Raw genomic sequence first — 17,647 nt, forward strand, 5'->3', positions numbered from 1 at the left:
GGGTGTGTGTGTGTGTGTGTGTGTGTGTGTACACGTGCACATGCACCCCGAGCCCGAAGAAAGATAACCCCAGAGTGCGGTTCGAGATGCCTTTATTGGGAGGGGAGGGGAGGGGAGGGGCGTCTGCTGGCTCCAGGAGTGGAGGTGGGCCTGGGAAGTTGGGGTGGGGGATCCTTAGAGGAAGAGGAGGCCTGGGAGTGGGGGCCGGTCACAGGCCAAGGACTGGGCCCTGGGACCCCCACAGTCGGAGCTGCTGAGGCGGCAGGGCCCGCAGCGACAGCTGAGGGCCACGGGGAAGGAGACCATCGGGTCCACACCAGGCGGGCAGCCCGGGAGCCGGATGGAGGCAAAGCGCAGCTCACGGTAGGTGCACACCGGCTGGGGCGCGGGCGGCAGGGCAGCCGGCAGCACCCGCACCTGGAGGCCGGGGGGGTGGGGGCGGAGGGCAGCATGAGTGTCTCCCGGGGGCCAGATCCTCCCCCGAGCTCCCAGACTCAGGCGTCCAGGGGACCCTCTGTGTTCTCCCCACACGCCCAGCTCTGACTCCCAATTCCCCAGCCCCTGCCCCAGGGGGCAGGCCACCCTTCCACCCCCGCTGCCACCTCCCGTCTTCTGTGGGCCTGCCCTGAGCCATCCACCTGGAGCAGAGGTGGCAGCACCCATCCTCAGGCCAGCAGGGCTGGCCCGCCCGCCGTGGGCAGCTCACCATGCTGGGGCAGTAGCCGGCACAGATGCTGGTGGTGAAGGTGATGCAGACGGGGCAGGCCTCGTTCTCGGCCGCCAGGGTGGCGTTGATGGGCCGGCACAGTGGCCGCAGGGGCCCCCTGGACGCCCACACCCCGCCCACACTCAGCAGCAGCCACAGCAGCAGCCCCTGGGACAAAGCCAGTGCCTCAGGGCCAGCCTGAGACCTCTGCCCTGGGCCCTCACCCTCCCAGCCCCCACATACACACATGCAGGACCCAGCTGACATCTTCCCTCAGGGCCCACCCCTCCACTCTGATCCCCCATCCTGTCACCCAGGGACCGCAGATAACCGCAACACCTCAGAAGGCCCCCTCAGGCCATGTCCTACCCACTTCCCTCCTGGCAGGAAGCCTGCTGGCTGTCCACACCGTGGAGAAAGAGGCCTCCTTCACCAGGTCACAAGACTCTCCCTACTCATGCCAACTGTGGGCTGGAGGGAGCTGCAAGGTGCCCAGGGGCCCTCCAGTCTTACCTGCAGCATGTCCATCCTCAGTGCCTCCCCTACTGTGTTTACCTGGTCTTATACCTGCAGGCTGTGGGGGCGGCAAGGCCACTGGGGGTGGCGGCATGGGGGTAACCTGGACACTAATCTCCCCGGGGGCGAGAGGCAGACAAGGTCAGGGAGGTGCAGACTCGAGTGGCTCACTGGAGCGCCGGCTCCCCCCACTCCCTGAGTGGCTCAGCACCAAGAAATAGGAGACACCCACGGTGAAGGCGACTTCACAGACTGAGTCCGCAGGTACTAGAGAGGTCGTGTTGGGGCACAGGAAGCAGGGTATAGGCATCCGGGGCTCTGCCCATCCTGCAGGCAGCCGGGGGAGGCTGGAGCTCGCCCCTCCGACGACCCTCAAATGGAGGTGGGCTGAAACTTCCCCTGCTCCCCTGCCATGGACTGAAAGCCAGTCTTGTGCCAGGGTCCAACCTCTTTGGGGTGGGCATGGCTTCAATATTGGATTCTATGCTCAGAGGCGGGGGTCCGCCTGCACCCAGACGCAACCTCCCTCCCCCGCCCCGCCCAAGGGATTCAGCGGGAGCCCCATCTCCCCCAAGCTCAGGCCTCCAGAAGCCAGAATGCCGGAGCCCAGCCCAGCAGAGAGCGCGGTTATAGGCCATTGAACTCTGTCATTGACTAATATAAGCGCTCCCTGTCTACCGCAGAGGGCGCGTCCCGCCCGCTGGCCCACCGCCCCAAAACGTCTTTTCCCGGCTCAGTCCCGCCCCCGCAGTCGAGCGAGAGTGTGTGGGGCTCGCCCCGCCCAGGGCCTAGTGGGCGGGGCCCAGGCTCTGTCCCGCCCCCACGTGGTGGGCGGGGTTCCCGATCTTAGCCCTGCCCGGTGCGCCCCAGTCACTGTCTTCCAGCCTCTCCTCGCCCAGGGGGCGTGTCCGGGGCGGGGCTGGCGCGTCCGGCTCAGAAGAGCGCGGGCTTCAAGCTGCCGTAGCCCGAGTTTTCGGTGCTGTAGGCTTGCGGCACGCTGTGGATGCCCGCCACGGGCTTCCAGTGGGGGCCGCCCCAGGGCAGCTCCAGCGGGCAGAATCGGTCGAGCCGGCGCAGTGGGTGCAGCGGGGGCCCATAGGACTCCTGAGCCAGAGACAAGGCCCCGCGGTGCGGCACGGCTGGCGTCACCGGGCGGACACGGGGCACGCGGGTCTCCGGTGGCCGGGGCGGCCGAGAGCAGCGCGTACAGGGTGGCCGCTGCGGTCCCCAGGCCTGGGGCGTATCCTCGAAGCTCCAGTAGGTCAGCGGGTCCTTGCGGGGATACGCAGACAACTCCTTCCTGTTGGGGGGCGGGGGGAGTAGGCAGGATGGGGAGGGCACAGCTGGATCCTAGGGATGAGGCTGAGTGAGGTTCAGACCTCGGGTCCTGAGGAGGCTGCAGACCCGAACTCCTGCGTTTCGAGGCGAGGACACAGTTGTAGGAGTGGGGGACCCTTTGGGTAGGATGGGGCTGGGAACTCCTAGCCTGGATTCCTGGGTCCTCGAGGCACTTAAGGGTCTGGAATATGGGGTTTTCGCATCCTTGGGAAGGAGTATCTGGGGACTCCAATATCAAAGTAGGCCCCGCCCTGGTCCCCCAGATCCAGAACTCCCTCTTGGGCAGTCCGCAGGCTTCATGTTCCTGAGAGTTGACACTAAGGATACCTGGGCGCTAAGAGGTAGGGGCTGGGGTCTGAACTTCCGGTTCTTGCCCTAGCAGGAGCTGCAGGCTGAGACTACTGAGTCAGAGAGGGGGAGCCGACACCAGGGGTCGGCGTCCCACGTGCCCAGACGGGGGTTGTGCAGGGGGCGGCGCCGAGCGAGGACCCAGGCTCACTTCGGGTAGGCCCGGAAGTCCCGGGCCGAGGTGGTCAGATAGAGCTCAAGGCGGTCCAGGACGCCCTGGTCGGATACTGTGAAAGCCCGGCCGGCCAGGTCCGGGTTCTTCGTCCAGGGGATTACAGCCTGATGAGAATCGGGGGGGGAGGGGTGAGCAAGAAAGAAGTTTCAAGTCCTGGGTCCCAGATTCAGAATCCGTCTTCCTTCAGCCTCGTCAGTCCTCCTGGACCAGGCGCTCACCCCCGCCCCCAGAATCAGAATCCTTCCTGACCAATCGCACGCCAGCGCACTTGAGCTTCGCTCCCAAATCAGAACCCTTACCAGCCTCACCTCCAAAATCCAAACACTTTCTGCCCGTCATCGAACACAAAGCCAAGCCCCCAGCCACAAAAAACCTTCCCGGCTCCGCCCCCAGACGCAAACTTTCCTGGTCCGGCCACTGGAATTCAGCAGCACCTTAAGCAACAATTCTTACTTCCTCCCAAGTGCGAGCTGCCCAGCCGCGACCCCGTCTAAGAATATTCAAGGCCCGCCCCCACGTATATCCTCTGCCTAGCTCCGCCCCCAGCCTCAGAATCCCCTCCTAGCCCAGCCCCAGGATTTACTAGTTGCGCCCCCAGTCTCAGAGCTGGAATTTCGGGTCTTCAGTCCCCTCCTCCTTCTGGCCCCGCCGCAAAAGGTTCAAGCCCTCCCCCAGTCTATGTAACCTCTTGATTCCGCCCCAGACCTTTTAGCCACGCCCCCAGACTCAAAATTCCTTCTGGCCCCGCCCCAGAGTCTCCTAGTCTTGTCCCTACCCTCAGAGCCCCTCCGACCCCGCCCCAGGCGCCCTAAGGTCAGTCCCATCGCGCCAGCGTGGCCTTCTACCCCGCTACCTGGGAGGGGCCCCCGCGGTGGTGGTCCGCAAGCTCCAGGGGCTGGGGCCCGACGCCGAAGGTGGCGCGCTGGTCCAGGCCGGGCCAGCCGGTGTACTGCGCCCTCGTCTCGCTGCACTGGTGCTTTGTGATCAGAGGGAGGCGCCAGCCGCGGTGTCTGAGCTGCGGAAGGCGATGCGGGGACCCAACGTGAGGGCGCACGGGACTCCAGTGCGGTCCCCAGCCCCGTCCCCAGCGGACCTCGGCATCCCAGATTCTTACCTTTTCCCCTAAATCCTTGATCCCCACAGTCCGCGTGGGGTCCGCAGGCTCTGGGGCCCTGGGCTGCGCGTAGGGCCCACCATGGGTCTTGGGCACGTAAGCCGAGCCGGAGGTCGTCTCCCATCTACTGATGACCTCGTCGAAATCCCAGATGTGCAAATCCTGCTTTGCGGCCGGGGGCAGTGGCTCCGCGACCGTGGACTGGGGAGAAGGCGCGGGACGTCAGCTGAAAAGACTCAGGAGTCCGGTCGGCTAGCCCTGATTTCTCCCCATCCCCCTCCTCCCTCCAGTTTCAGCCGTCCAGGTTCCTTGGCCCCATCTCTCAGACCCAGGACTCCTAGACGCTCCTCGTTCAATTGGACAGGAGCCGGAGCCCCCAGTCCGCTTTTCTCTCAGCACCAGGTGTCTGGATCCCCAGGCCACTCCTTCAGACACCTAGGCCCCCAGTCTCCTCATAGCCGGGAGCCTAGGGTCCTCTCACCTGCACAGTGGGCGGGGGAAAGGGCACGGATGGGATAATGGGGTGCGCGACACCACTGCTGGTGAGATGCCAGTTGGCCCAGGATCCAGGCGCCTCGGTCCCAGAGATTGGGGGCCACGGGGGACCATACCGCAGAGCTAGGGTCCGACCGGCCATGGTCCCACCCCCTCCCCCTAGCCAAGCAGGAGCAGGCTTGTTGTTGCTGTTGCCCCAGGCGACAGAACCCGCCCACTCTGAACCCAGCCAATGGAGGGCCTGCAGGCGTGTGGATGGATGGATAGAGGGAGAAAGAGACCCAGGCACAGAGGGACAGGGACTTTGCAAGAGGGGGACAGAGACCCCCAAGAGGGGCACAGAAACTCAGAGAAATGGGGAGGAGAGAGAGGAGGGCAGAAAGGGGGGAGGAGAAGGGGAAATAAAAGTTTCAGTGTTTTAAAGTTTTAGAGACATAGAGGCTGGGGGGGAGGGGACAGAGACCCAGCGAAGGGGCAGCACAGAGACCTGGGGGAGGGGTTCAGAGATCCAGAAAGGGGGGCCAGAGACCACCCAGCACATCAGGGAATCCATGAGAAGCACCCCCCTTTCCTGCAGGGTCCCAGCCTTCTCAGCCGCCTCCTCCCTCTGCCCCGACTGCCCACCTCGGGGGTAACGATTTCCAGACTTCTCCGGGGCTCTCCCTCCCTCCCTGTGTGTGCTGAAGGAGCCAGCATCGGCTTCGGCTGTCCCGCCTGCCTTTGATTCGGTTGAAAACTTCCACCTGGGTATGGGGGGTGGGCGAAGAGAGAGAGACCCACAGGGAAATACTTAGCAAAAAAGAGGGCGGGGTGCGGAAACAGCTTTGATGAGTGAGAAAGAAATACAGACTCGAATGGGTGAGAGACGGTGAGAAACAGACAGAAAGAGAACTATTGACCCAGAGACAAGAGACAGGAAGTGAGACAGAGAGACAGAGAGGGAGGCGGAGAGAAAGAGTGGGAACCACAGACCCGGAACACAAAGATGGGGGCAGCCAGACCCCCGCCCTGCCCTGCCGCCCCCATCCTTCGCAGGAACACAGTCTGTGTTGGTGGGGGCGGGGCGATGTCTATGTCCTTAGCCCAAAGCTGGTCCTAAAAGCATGTGTGTGTGTGTGTGTGTGTGTGTGTGTGTGTGTGTGTGTGTGTGTGTGTGTGTGTTGGCAACAGGTGTGAGGCTACAGAGTGGTAATACAGGAAGGGGTGTCCTGAGGGTGTGGGGTCTACCCCTGACTTCCCTTGTCACTTCCACACTTTAAAGACCTTTTGGTCAAGGCATCTGCCTCTTTAACATTATCTCATCCCACCAACCCATTCTTCAGACAGGGAAAACTGAGGCTGCCTTTTGCAGCCTGGCCCAGGGTCCCACTGACCCCCCTATTCAGGCTTCTGGGGCCCCTTCTGTTACATTTTCCTGGCTCACTCAAGGCCTATCAGTGTCCAAATAACCCCTGATCCCAGCCTGGGGGCAGGCCACTTGGTCAGAATCTCATGCCCTACTCAAGCTAGACCATTTTAAGGTCTATTTCATTCTCAACGTGAGTTAAAGATTGAGAGAGGGAAGGGGGGTGGAAACCCGACTCCAACTCCCCACCAGAGGCAAACTCTCTAGCATCCTGACCTCTTATCATTCAGCCCTGCTTGTGCTCCTACTGTGACAGAGAGCTCACTACCTCAAAACAGAATATTCTAAGCCAACATCTGCCCTATCTGACCAATTAAGATTTCTCATTTGAACCCTAGCTCCCAGCTAATTGCTTACATGTTCCAGTTTTTATGCCCCCTCACCCACTTCTTGTCATATCCTCTCTCCAGGGTGGGCAAGGTGATGTCCTCTGAGATTGTGTGGTCAGCGATTTAGAAGCTGAGGGCCTCCAATGGTCAAATACACCAGAGTTGATCTGACGAGTTGTGTATTAAAGCTGATAAACAGTAGGCACTCAGAAAATATTGGCTATTATTATCATCATCATTACCCTCAAGTTCATCCAAGAGAACTCCTATTCATCCTTCAAAACCCCATTTGGTTTCACCACCTGTCTTGCCCAGATTGAGCTCTCAAAATCAGAGAGCTGTGATTCTGTGACCATTTGATAAGTTCCCAAATGGAGGCCCAGAGCCCCCCTGAGGTCCCTCAGCATCCAGTTTTCTTCCTCTGCCTGCCCAGTTCCCGGGCATGGGCCTAGGCTCGGCCAGTCCGGCTGAGGAGCGTGCAGACACAGGCAGTGTCAATTCGAATCCATCGCCAGCCCACACGGCCCTGGGCATCGGTGGTCAATGCCCGCACATAGGACTGCTTGGCCTTACACTCGGACACCCAGTGCCTCCGGTCCACACCCCGGCAGCCCCCTGCACCCCCACCGGGGCTGCCTTCCCCGGCGCTGTCAGCCTTGCAGCGGGTCTCGAAGAAGTACTGGCGAAGGGGACTGCCACCAGCCGCGGGCACCTCGCCCAGCACCTCCACCTCGCGCCCACGCAGGTCCACGGCCGTCCGGCGGTCTGTCACCCAGCCGCTGACCGCATCGCACACGGCCAGCTCTCCCCGGCGGCTCGCTGGGGCTGTCTCGCTCACGCCCCGCCGACTGCGGTTGGCCGGGCTGCCTGCTGGCTCCCCGAAGGCCCCGGCCTCCAGCAGGAAGAGCAGAGGGGGGCCCGCGGGGGCGCCCCTGGACAGGGCTACTCGCGGGGACAGGAGGTCCCACTCAGGGGCTGGAAATGGGGGCAGTGGCAAGGGCGGGGGATGGGGCTCCACTGGGACGCTGGGGAGGAGGAAAAGTAAGAGGATGGGGAGGGAGCATGAGAGGTGGGGGAGCATCTCTCTGAGCACCTGAGGAGAGAGAGAAGGAAGCTGGAGTTAGAGAAGAGGGTAACAACTTAGTGGGGGACGGGGAGCACTCCAGGGGGACCTGCGTGCCAGAACCACTGGGAGGCCCTTGTTGTAGAACCTTGGGGGACCCTATATTCTAGGACTTGGATAATGTCCAACTTCTAGATTAATCATAATTATTCTACTACTATTACTAATCATAGCCAACAAATGGGGAAATACAGGCTCAGAGAGGTTAGTAACTTGCACCAGGTCACACAGCCAGCAAATAAGTGCCAGAGGTGGGACTCGAACTCTGTCCGAGCAACTCCACTCTGCCATCCTGCCTCTACAACCCCGAGGAACCCTAAGTCCTGCGGCCTGGAGGAAGTTTGAGGTTCCAAAATTCTGAGAAAGGAGACACAAGTTCAGCTCAAAACTGCCACCTAAGAAGGCAAGACACTTCCTCTTCCAGGCAAAGCCATGAAATTGACACAGGGCTGGGAGACACTGGTGGAGGTGTGAATACTGCAGGTTCTCTAGAACATTCTAGAAGTCTATGGTTTTGGGAAAGGGTGGCATAGAGGGGACTGGGAAGCAGCGTGTGGTTACCAGACCTGTCAGCACCTCCTCCACCTGCGAGCTCCCGGGCTGGGGGCCCCCAGACTCCGGGGGGCCCCTGTGGGGGACAGAGGTGGCCCCCTCCTTCCTGACATCTCAGGAGAGGGAGGGGGCAACCACCTAGGGGAAGAAGTGAATGGGCAAGTTATATAGGCAGGTGGGGGAGGGGGCCTGAACCCCTGAACACTGCCCTTCCCGGTGTTCCTCTTAAAATGTAGGGGACCCAAAAGTCAAGGCTGTGCCCCCTTCCCAGAGGCCCCTTCCCTGCCCAGGTGATGGCTCCTGGCTGGGATGGGAAGCAGATGGGGGTGGGGGGAGGCTGCGGATGGAGGCGGCTGGAAAAGATTACATCCTCCTCAGCCCATTCATCTCCCAGAAAGAGTGGGGGCGGGGCTGGCCTGGACACCCGGGTCCCTGAGGGCCCACACTCAAGAAGCCCTGGGTCCCCAAGGCTGCTTCCTGGAATGTTCCCTCCTCACAGGACAGGCCAGGGCCCGCCCAAGACTTCTACTACACATACCTGGAGTGGCTGCGGGCCCCGGCTGCGAGATGGGGAAACGGGAAGGGGGGCTGTGAAGAGGGGCGCATGTTGACCCAACCAGGACCAGGAGTCTAGGTCCCCAGCTGCCTCCTCTCTCAGACCAGGAGTCTAGGTCCCCAGCTGCCTCCCCTCTCAGACCAGGAATCCTGGTCCCCAGCTGCATCTTTCCTTAGGAGACCAGGCGCCAGCCCCCTCCTCTCTCAGACCCAAGGGCCCTGGGCCCCAGCCCCCTCCTCCTTCGGGAGTCCAGACCCCCAGCTCCCTCCCTCAGATGCAGGCTCCAGGCCCCCAAATCCCTCTACCTTCAGACCCAGGAGTCCGGACCCCCAGTGCCCTCTTCTCCCAGACCCGGGAGTTCTGGATTCAGGCCCCTCCTCCCCAGGTACTCAGAAATACGGACTCTCAGGTCCCTCCTCCCCCAGAAGACCTAGGCTGGGGGTCCCGACTCCTGAGACCCCGCTGAGGTAACGGGCTGCGGGTCTGGGACACTTCCCTCCTGCCTCAGTTTCCTCCGCCAAGCCCCGCCCCCGCCAGCCCCGCCCCCGTCCCTCCCTACCCGGGGGCAGGGCGACCCGGGCGCCGGAATGCCGGGGGAGGAGGCGCGGAGGCTCTCACCTGGGGCGCCCTCCTCGGCTCCCCCGGCTGCCCCTGGCGCGGCGGCGGCTCCTCCTCCTGCTCGCTGGCTGCAGGGACGCCCGCTCGCCGCCGGCTCCTGGCGGCTCGCGCTCTGGAGGGCCGGGCGGGGCGGGGCGGGGCGGGGCGGCGCCCGACGGCGGAGGAGGGGCCGGGGGATCCCGCCTTCCACACGCCGGCCGGGACCTCGGAAGCCCGGCCCGGCTCCGGCAGCCCTCGGCCCGCCTCAGTCCCAGGAGAGGGGGCCAGGCCCCTCCACCCCCAGACCCAGGAGTCCAAGCCCCCAGTCCCTTTCACCCAGATCCCGGTAAATCAGATCCCCATTCCCCTGATGCCTCAGTCTCAGGAGTCCAGGCCCCCAACCCCTCCACCCCAAGACCTGGGAGTCCGGGCCCCCAGCCCCTCCTCCCTCAGCCCCAGGACTCCGGGCCCCCAGCCCCCTCCTCCCCCAGACCCAGGAGTCCAGGCCCCCAGTCCCTTTCACCCAGATCCCAGTAAATCAGATCCCCATTCCCCTGATGCCTCAGTCTCAGGAGTCCAGGCCCCAGCCCCCTCCCCCCTCAGACCCAGGAGTCCGGGCCCCCAGCCCCTCCTCCCTCACACCCGGGAGTCTGGCCCCCAGCCTCTTTCCCCCAGGTCCCAGTAAATCAGATCCCCATCCCCCTGATCCCTCAGTCTCAGGAGTCCAGGGCCCCAGCCTCCTCCTCTCTCAGACCGGAGAGTCTGGGTCTGAGATTCCTTTGCCTTCTTTTGCCAATTCGGTGTCAACCCCGGGGCAGATTCCCACCCTCTGCTCTCATCCCCACTTTCCCAGGAGCCCCAGGCCAGACATTAACCAGCTGGGCTTGGGCAGTGATAAGACCCAAGGCTGGGGGAGACAGTGGATGTGGGGGGCTCTCCCACAGAGTCCCCTCTCCTGGAATTTCCTGGGTGGGGACTGTGGAGAGGGTCTTGTCCTGAGCTCAGGGAAGAGAAATTCAAGGTATTATAGGACTCAGGGATAGACAAAAGATATGATTTGGGAACAGAATGACCTGCTTAGAGAAAGTAAGTAAATAGTGACAGATGAAGGGAGACGGGGGAAAAGCACAGAAACGGAGAGAGAAAGGGGAAAGAGTCCCAGAGAAAGAGAGGGCCAGAGACCCAGAGAGAGACCCTAAGACAGACGAAGATCAGAGGGGACTTGGAGTCCCAGGACAGTCCTTCTGCAGGGCCCTGCACCCCTCCTCCGGAGCTATTTTCGGGAGGAAAACTGACACCCGCCTTGGGGAGGGGGGTCATCCCATACCCCTCCTTCAGTCTAAATATAGCATGGCAAGGTGGCAGGAAGGGTGTCCCCAGATTAGGGTGTTCCCCTCTCCTCCTCCCCAGCCCAGCCAAAGCAACATAGAAGGCGGCTGAAGGCGGCTACAGTTGTTTATTGGGGGAGGGGGGGAGGGGCACTTCCCAGTCAAGGTCCCAGAGGTCAAGGTCCTTGACCTCTCCACACACACCCCCATTCCTAAGCACCCAGCGAGTTCCCCCAAAACAGAGGGACTCGATGTAACCCAGTCTCTGATGAGGTAGCAAGGCGAGTTTTCAAAGAAGAGTAACGAGGAAGCAGTCTCTGTCCCCCTCTCTCTGGGTCTCTGACCTCCTCTCTCTGGGTCTCTGTCCCCCTCTCTCTGGGTCTCTGTCCCCCTCTCTCTGCGTCTCTGTCCCCCTCTCTCTTCGTCTCTGTCCCCCTCTCTCTGGGTCTCTGTCCCCCTCTCTCTGGGTCTCTGACTTCCTCACTCTGGGTCTCTGACCTCCTCTCTCTGGATCTCTGACCCCTCTTCTCTGGGTCTCTTCCCCACTTCTGTGGGTCCCTGTCCTCACCCCTAGGTCTCTTACCCCTTCCCAGGCTGCTGTTAGAAGTGACTACCTAAAGGTTATAGTATTTTCAACCTTTATCAAACTCTTCCCACAACCTGTACCTATTCTCTCTGTATAAAAAGGTGGTTGGGTTAAATCAGGGGTTTCCACACTGAATTTCTTAGCTGCAATCTGAGTTGCCAAGAGGGACTCCCTAAGAAGAGTATCCCCCTCAAACCAGTTCCCTTCTGATGCACCACAGCGGTGGCTCTAAATAAGATTTCATTTAACGGGAAAAAAAAGGGGGGTGGGGGAGTTTATAGCTAAAAATAACAACAACAACGCCACTCTGTAAACCACTGGATGGGTTTTAATAAATTAATACAATAAAGTACTTTGAATGATGTCTGCCACATAGGAAGCCCTATATGTGTTAGTGATTATAACCAGCCTCCTCCTCCTCCTCGAAATGCCCTTTTAGTACCAAAAGACCTCTGGAAATGTTTTGGCTTTGTGAGGGTGACACGCTCCCCCCTGAGCCTCAGTTTCCTTGTTTGTGAGAAACGAGGCTGTTGGACTGCAGAGGTCCCGCGCATCCCAGCAGGCTGATGGGGACATGTGGGGTCAGGCAGCCTGCCACAAGCCCTGGCCCTGGGGGACAGGCCACACGACCTTGGGAAGCCACTCCCATGCTCTAAGACTCTGCTTTCTCCCCCGGAAAGTAAAGTGGACCCCCCAGTTTGTCCGACCGCGGGAGGATGGGGTGGCACGCCTGATTTGGGATCTTTTTGTGATTCCGTGGAATAGAGACTCTGTGTCTCTCTCGGGTTCAGGGGCACTGCATTTTTCTGCCTTTTGCACTGACTTTCTGCATTTTTCTTTCTTGATTCTCTTTCTCTGGGGTGCTGTGGTCTGTCTCCAACTCTGGGTGTCAGTCCCTCTCTCTCTGGGTGCCTGACGCCCCCGCTCTGGGTCTCTATCCACCACTCTTGGTCTCTGTCCCCCTCTATCTGGGTCTCTGTCTCCGCGCTCTCTCTGGGTCTTTGTCTCCTCTCTGAGTCTCTGTTCCTCTCTCTTTGGGTCTTGGTGCCCTCTTCTCTGGGTTTCTATCTCTTCCTTTCTCTGGGTCTCTATCCCTCCCCAGGTCTCTGTCTCCCTCCTTTGGGTTTCTGTCCCCCCATCATGTCTGGACAGGGTACAAACAGTTTCTCCCTCATTCCCCTTCCTGTGTGGCTCTGATCGCCATGTCTGGAAGGAAAACTGTAGGGGAGGACAGATAGAGAGGGGGTTGAATAGAAAAACGAAGCAGGTGTGGGGTAAACAGAAGGAATGTCTACATCTTCCTGGTTCACCCAGAGGCCTTCTGCAAGAACAGCTGAATCTACAGATACAGAACCCAGCCCCACCCATTATAGTGAGTGACACTGGGCAAACCAGTTCAGTTCATCTCCAGAGTCCACAACACCACACTCACTCTGTGATACACGATTCCTCCCCAGTGCTGTAATCCTTGGGTCCTTTTGCTACTACTAAATGCAAAACAAACCAACATGGCCCTAGGGAACTCATACATACAGTCCAACACAACCCAACATTCCTACAGGACTCACAATGACATAAGCTGATGTAACTCAACTCAGCATGGCCCTACGAGACTCAAACAGTTGTACCACCCAACTGAACTGGCCCTACGAGACTCACAAGGTCATAAAACTCATTACAGCTCAACTCAATGTAGCCCCGAAAAACTTCCAGCCACATAACTCGACACAATTCAACCCAACAGAACCCTGAAAGACATACGGTCATACGTTCCAACCCAACTTGACCTAATGTGATCTAGAAAGCTCACATTCTATCACTTGACTCTTCGGATTTCTACATGACTGACAAATTCACAGAACCTAAAATAACATGGCCCTAGAAGAATCACCAAGCCACACAATTTCCAACATGTCTCAACTCAACTCCACAACACTATGCATGAATACGCAATCAGTCCCAACAATGCCATGGATGGCCACCTAACTTGACCCAACATTGCCCTAGAGGACTCACCAAACCACAGAACCGTGCACAGTGTAGTTGGACAAGACTCAGAGAGACTCGCAACCCAACCCAACCCAACAAGGAAGTAAGAAAGTCACAAAACTATGTGACCAAACCTATCTCAACACTACCCCTAAAGGCTTCACAAGCCTTTCACAACCCAATGCAATACAAACCAATGGAGTCTCCCTGTCAACTCAGCATAACCCATTGCCATTCACTGCCACCTAAGGAGGTATCCACAGTAGCTAACAAACCACACAACTGAAGACCCAAAAAGACTCAGTGTTCCCCAACTCATTATCACTTAACCTAGTTCTTCCTAAACCCAACCCCCTCCCCCTGACCTTCCCCTCCACCCCCTCCCTCCCTCCAGGGAAATGTGAGGTCCTGCAGACCTCAACTGTCCCTCACACTTCGGTGACCATGTGTTTCCCAGGCGGAGCCCAGAGTGGAGGTGGTAGCTCAGGCATCTCTCCATCCACCAACCCCCCATTGACCTTGCCCTCCAGTGGGCCACAGGGCTGCGTGTCCACGTGGCTGTACATTGCGGCCTCTTCGTCGTCTGTCTCCCGATGGTAAAAGTAGCTGAAGTTGGAGACAATGACCGGCACAGGCAGGGAAATGGTCAACACGCCGGCAATGGCGCACAGAGAGCCCACTATCTTGCCACCCACAGTAACGGGTGCCATATCTCCATAGCCGACTGTGGTCATGGTGACCACCGCCCACCAGAAGGACTCAGGGATGCTGGTGAAATGAGAGTCTGCCCGGTCGACCTCGGCAAAGTAGACTGCGCTGGAGAAGAGGACCACACCGATGAAAAGAAAGAAGATGAGGAGGCCCAGCTCGCGCATGGAGGCTCGTAGTGTCTGGCCCAAGATCTGCAGGCCCTTTGAGTGCCGGGACAGCTTGAAGATGCGGAAGACGCGCACCAGTCGGATGACTCGCAGGATGGCCAGTGACATGGCCGGCTGGCCCACCCCCCGCTGCCGGGCCAGCTCAGTGCCCAGTGCCACAAAGTAGGGCAGGATGGCCACGAAATCGATGAGGTTCATCACGTTCTTGAAGAAGGCTGCCTTGCTCGGGCAGGTCGCCAGGCGCACCAGCAGCTCGAAGGAGAACCAACAGATGCACAGCGTCTCCACCACAAAGAACGGGTCATCTAAGCGAGGCGGGGGTCCAGGCAGCTGGCTGGAGCCATTCAGCCGAGCAGGGAACTGCAGGGAGGAAGGGGTTCAGGGAGGACCACGCCAGGGCTGGGGCACACTGGAACGGCCATATTTGTTGTTTAAATATCCAACTACTTATCTACAAATTGGTCAAGAGCCGCTGCCCCCAGGCCCCCAGTAACCCAGCTGTCCTGACTCCTTCCCAGGACCCCAGGGATGGTCCCTGGGTGGCTGACTTTCCGGTCCCTCCTGAAATGACGCTAGAATGAGGTTCAACCTCTTCCCTCCCAAAGTCCTGCCCCCGGCGTTGATTTTTTCAGATAGGGAAGGTCCTCGCCCTGCCCTCCCCAACCCAGCCCAGACTATAATGGTTCAAGACCCTTCTGTACCCCAAATCCTGGGCCCCTCCTCTCACAGCCCTCAGCTCGGCTTTCTTTGTGACGGATTCCTCCCACCCCAGTCCTCAGACCCCACCCCTCTGTCTCCAGCTCCCTCAGCTGCTTTCTTCGGGCCCCTGCTCTCACCACCTCCAGCTCATCCTTCCCATTGGTTGTTGCCTAGACCCCGGAATTGTCAGGCTCTCCTCCGCACCTCAGCTCTATTTCTTAATGTACCTGTCCTCTTGGCCTTCTGATAGGCCTCCTATTCAGATCCTCAGGCCCCGCCTCCATTAAACTATACCCTCCCCACCCCCAGGTTTTAATCCCCTGGTCAGGCCCTGTCACTGGGTTACCCACTCCTCACAGCCCCTTGTCCCATCTATGATAGGCCAGGTCCTCCAAACAGGCCCCCAATGCCCCGCCCACCCACAGCCAAGCCCCACCTTCCTGAGAGGCCCCGCCTCCCACTGCCCCTTACCCCGCCTTTTGATTGGCCAGGTCCCCGTGGACCCCCCCCCAGCTGCTCCCAAACCCCGCCTCTCACCACCCGGGCCCCGCCCCCTCACCAGGCCGGCGGCGGACACCGCGGCGAGCCCCGGGCTGTCGCGGTCGTCGCGGAAGTCGGGCAGCGTCTCGAGGCAGAAGACGACGATGGAGACGAGGATGACGAGCACGGAGACGACGGCGAGCACGCGCGCGGCCTGCGAGCTCTCGGGGAACTCGAAGAGCAGCCAGAGCTGGCGCGCGAAGGCGCGGCGGGGCAGGGGGCGCTCGGGCGGCAGGGGGCAGCCCTCGTCCTCGCGCAGGCGCGCCAGCGCCGCCGTGCCGAGCCCGTAAAAGGCCACCTCCTCCAGGAAGATGTCGAGCGGCACGTGCGCCGGCCGCCGCAGCCGCCCGCCCGACTGGTAGTAGTAGAGCACCGCGTCGAAGCTGGGCCGGTGCCGGTCGAAGAAGTACTCGCGGCGCGCGCCGTCGTAGAAGCGGCTGCGGCGCACCGGGTCCCCGAGCAGCGTGTCCGGGAAGCGGCCCAGAGTGCGCGCCCGCGTCTCGAAGCGCAGCCCGGCCACGTTGAGCACCACCCGCTCGCAGCAGCCGCACGGCGGCGGGCACCGCGGCTCCATGGCGAGCGCAGCCCCGGCGACCCGCGGACGGACGTGTGGCCCCGACGCCCGACCCGGCCCGGCCCCGCCTCGGCCGCCGCCGCCGCCGCCGCCGCCCCAGCCTGGTGTCCGGTGTCCACGCGTAAAAATAGCCCAGCCGTCCGGCCAGGGCGCGGGGGAGGGGGCGCCGTGACCCCGGCGGGGCAGAGGGCGGCCGCGCGCCCTCTGCCGGGGCGCCCGCCTTTCCCCCCGGCCGCCGCCGCGCTGCGCTTTCTCCGCGTCTATCCCGCTTTCCGGCCCCCTTTCCCTCTGTCTCTCTATCGCTCGGGATCGCTGTCCTGCGTGTCTCCGGGTTTCCATGTGCGTCTCTTGTCCCTTTTTTATGAATATCTGAGCCCCTCTGTTGGAGTCACAAATTTCCACCTCTCTTTTCTCTCGTTCTCTTGTATGTTTCCGCGTCTGGCTTCGCTTTGGGTCTGCCAGGGATATATTTCTGAGTATCTCTATGAGTCAGTTGTCTCTGAATTTTGCCGTTCTAGAGGACTTTGTGTCTCTGGGGGTCTCTGTCAGTCTCTGTGTCTCTGGGTGTCTCCGGATCTCCGTCTTTGTTTTGATTCTTGTTTCTCGGGGATCTGTCTCTATTTATCTCTTGTCTCCCTTGCTCTCTGTCTCTCCCCTCTGTCTGGGTCTCTCTGCTTCTTGTCTCTCTGGGTCTCTTCTCTCTTATTATCTCTTAGCCCTCTGTGTCTCTGTCCCTGGATTTCTCTGGGGCTCCCCTTTGGGTCTCTTTCTTTCCCTGTATCTCTGAATTACCGCGAATCTCTGTCTCAGGACCTCTGGAGCCCTCAGGGTCTCCGGAGTCATATCTCTGAATCTCTCTTCTGACTAGCGCTCTAGGTCGGCTCCGACCCTATCCTAGTGGTTGCTCGGTCCTGGAGAAGCTCCAGCAGCTGCAAACCATGAGCATGTGCGCACCTCACCCGGTCCCCTCGCCAGGGTCTTCCCCGGGGTCTCCACCTGAATTCTCTGCCAGACGGTCTGAGAATCCAGCAAGTCCTGAGCTGTAGCCCTGAATAGTGCAGAAGGAGGCAGGGCCTACCAGGAACAGGTGGGGGGTGGGCTGTGGAGATGCCGCAGGGTCACTCGAAGGGACCGAAGGACAGACAGACGATGGCCTTCCAGCCACCGGTGTCCAATGACACCGCGTAAAAATAGCCCCATCTAGCCTATCGGATGGGCTTGGGGGGAAGTGGTGGGGATTGGTTACCCGGACTCCAGGGAATGGGGTCCCGGGCGCCCTCTGCTGGGGGACTAGAGAGAAACACTAAAAGTTATAACTCCCTGAGAATTCTGGCGCTCTACAATTTCTTTCTCGGATGCTATGTCACCATCCCTCTGGATTTCTGTATTCCTCTCTCTGGGTCTCTGTCCCCCTTATCTCTCTAGTCTTTTCTCCCCCCTTCTCTCTGGTCTCTGTCTCCTTTCTTCTCTGTCTCCTCTTGTCTCTCATTCTCGGAGACCACAAAGACACCCCTCTTCATGGATCTCGAAACTCTGTGTGAACTCAGCCCTCCTCCTCCCTGCAGCCACGCCTCTTACACTCTCCGCCCACTGGGCCTGAAGGTGGGTGCTTCTCCTTTGCCACTTCCAGACACTTCTACCACCCGCAGCTCCTCTGAAGGTCAAGCTCTCCGTGGACAGCTCTTCCCATCCTTCCCTAATGAACTCACCCCTTTCCCTTGTGACTACTCCCGCTCTTTCACGGAAGATTTTAGATCCTATCCATCCCTCTAAAACTACTGTCGTAGTTCTTAGTAATT

General features: G+C 60.1%; 4 protein-coding genes across 7 annotated transcripts; all 4 read right to left on the reverse strand.

Moving 5' to 3' along the window:
* Window positions 1-107: 107 nt before the first annotated feature.
* Window positions 108-980, reverse strand: LHB (luteinizing hormone subunit beta). The gene is made up of 2 exons (XM_058529848.1): window positions 707-980; window positions 108-417 (listed from the first exon to the last, which is right to left on the reverse strand). Exons 1-2 carry the CDS (start codon window positions 971-973, stop codon window positions 175-177), a joined length of 510 nt encoding a protein of 169 aa, XP_058385831.1. The 5' UTR covers window positions 974-980; the 3' UTR covers window positions 108-174.
* Window positions 981-2,132: 1,152 nt separating this feature from the next.
* Window positions 2,133-5,700, reverse strand: SAXO3 (stabilizer of axonemal microtubules 3). Of its 2 annotated transcripts, none has more exons than XM_058529827.1 (5): window positions 5,317-5,700; window positions 4,198-4,398; window positions 3,937-4,098; window positions 3,060-3,187; window positions 2,133-2,522 (listed from the first exon to the last, which is right to left on the reverse strand). In XM_058529827.1, the coding sequence occupies exons 1-5, from the start codon at window positions 5,386-5,388 to the stop codon at window positions 2,156-2,158; spliced, it is 930 nt and encodes a 309-aa protein (XP_058385810.1). In that variant the 5' UTR covers window positions 5,389-5,700; the 3' UTR covers window positions 2,133-2,155. The 2 variants fall into 2 exon arrangements, with proteins under 2 accessions (XP_058385810.1, XP_058385809.1); XM_058529826.1 differs by lacking the exon at window positions 5,317-5,700 and adding an exon at window positions 4,679-5,078.
* A 1,115-nt stretch (window positions 5,701-6,815) lies between these two features.
* NTF4 (neurotrophin 4) lies at window positions 6,816-9,388 on the reverse strand. Of its 2 annotated transcripts, XM_058529842.1 has the most exons (3): window positions 9,276-9,388; window positions 8,116-8,689; window positions 6,816-7,519 (listed from the first exon to the last, which is right to left on the reverse strand). In XM_058529842.1, the coding sequence occupies exon 3, from the start codon at window positions 7,505-7,507 to the stop codon at window positions 6,875-6,877; it is 633 nt and encodes a 210-aa protein (XP_058385825.1). In that variant the 5' UTR covers window positions 7,508-7,519; window positions 8,116-8,689; window positions 9,276-9,388; the 3' UTR covers window positions 6,816-6,874. The 2 variants fall into 2 exon arrangements, with proteins under 2 accessions (XP_058385825.1, XP_058385823.1); XM_058529840.1 differs by lacking the exon at window positions 9,276-9,388 and having other exon boundaries at window positions 8,116-8,772.
* Window positions 9,389-13,549: 4,161 nt separating this feature from the next.
* Window positions 13,550-15,930, reverse strand: KCNA7 (potassium voltage-gated channel subfamily A member 7). Of its 2 annotated transcripts, none has more exons than XM_058529834.1 (2): window positions 15,294-15,930; window positions 13,550-14,395 (listed from the first exon to the last, which is right to left on the reverse strand). In XM_058529834.1, the coding sequence occupies exons 1-2, from the start codon at window positions 15,846-15,848 to the stop codon at window positions 13,586-13,588; spliced, it is 1,365 nt and encodes a 454-aa protein (XP_058385817.1). In that variant the 5' UTR covers window positions 15,849-15,930; the 3' UTR covers window positions 13,550-13,585. The 2 variants fall into 2 exon arrangements, 1 of the variants encoding a protein (XP_058385817.1); XR_009216725.1 differs by lacking the exon at window positions 15,294-15,930 and adding an exon at window positions 14,872-14,956 and having other exon boundaries at window positions 14,333-14,395.
* Between the last annotated feature and the right edge of the window lie 1,717 nt (window positions 15,931-17,647).

Source organism: Diceros bicornis, chromosome 34, assembly GCF_020826845.1.
Source record: "Diceros bicornis minor isolate mBicDic1 chromosome 34, mDicBic1.mat.cur, whole genome shotgun sequence".
In the NCBI taxonomy this organism is placed as follows: domain Eukaryota; kingdom Metazoa; phylum Chordata; class Mammalia; order Perissodactyla; family Rhinocerotidae; genus Diceros; species Diceros bicornis.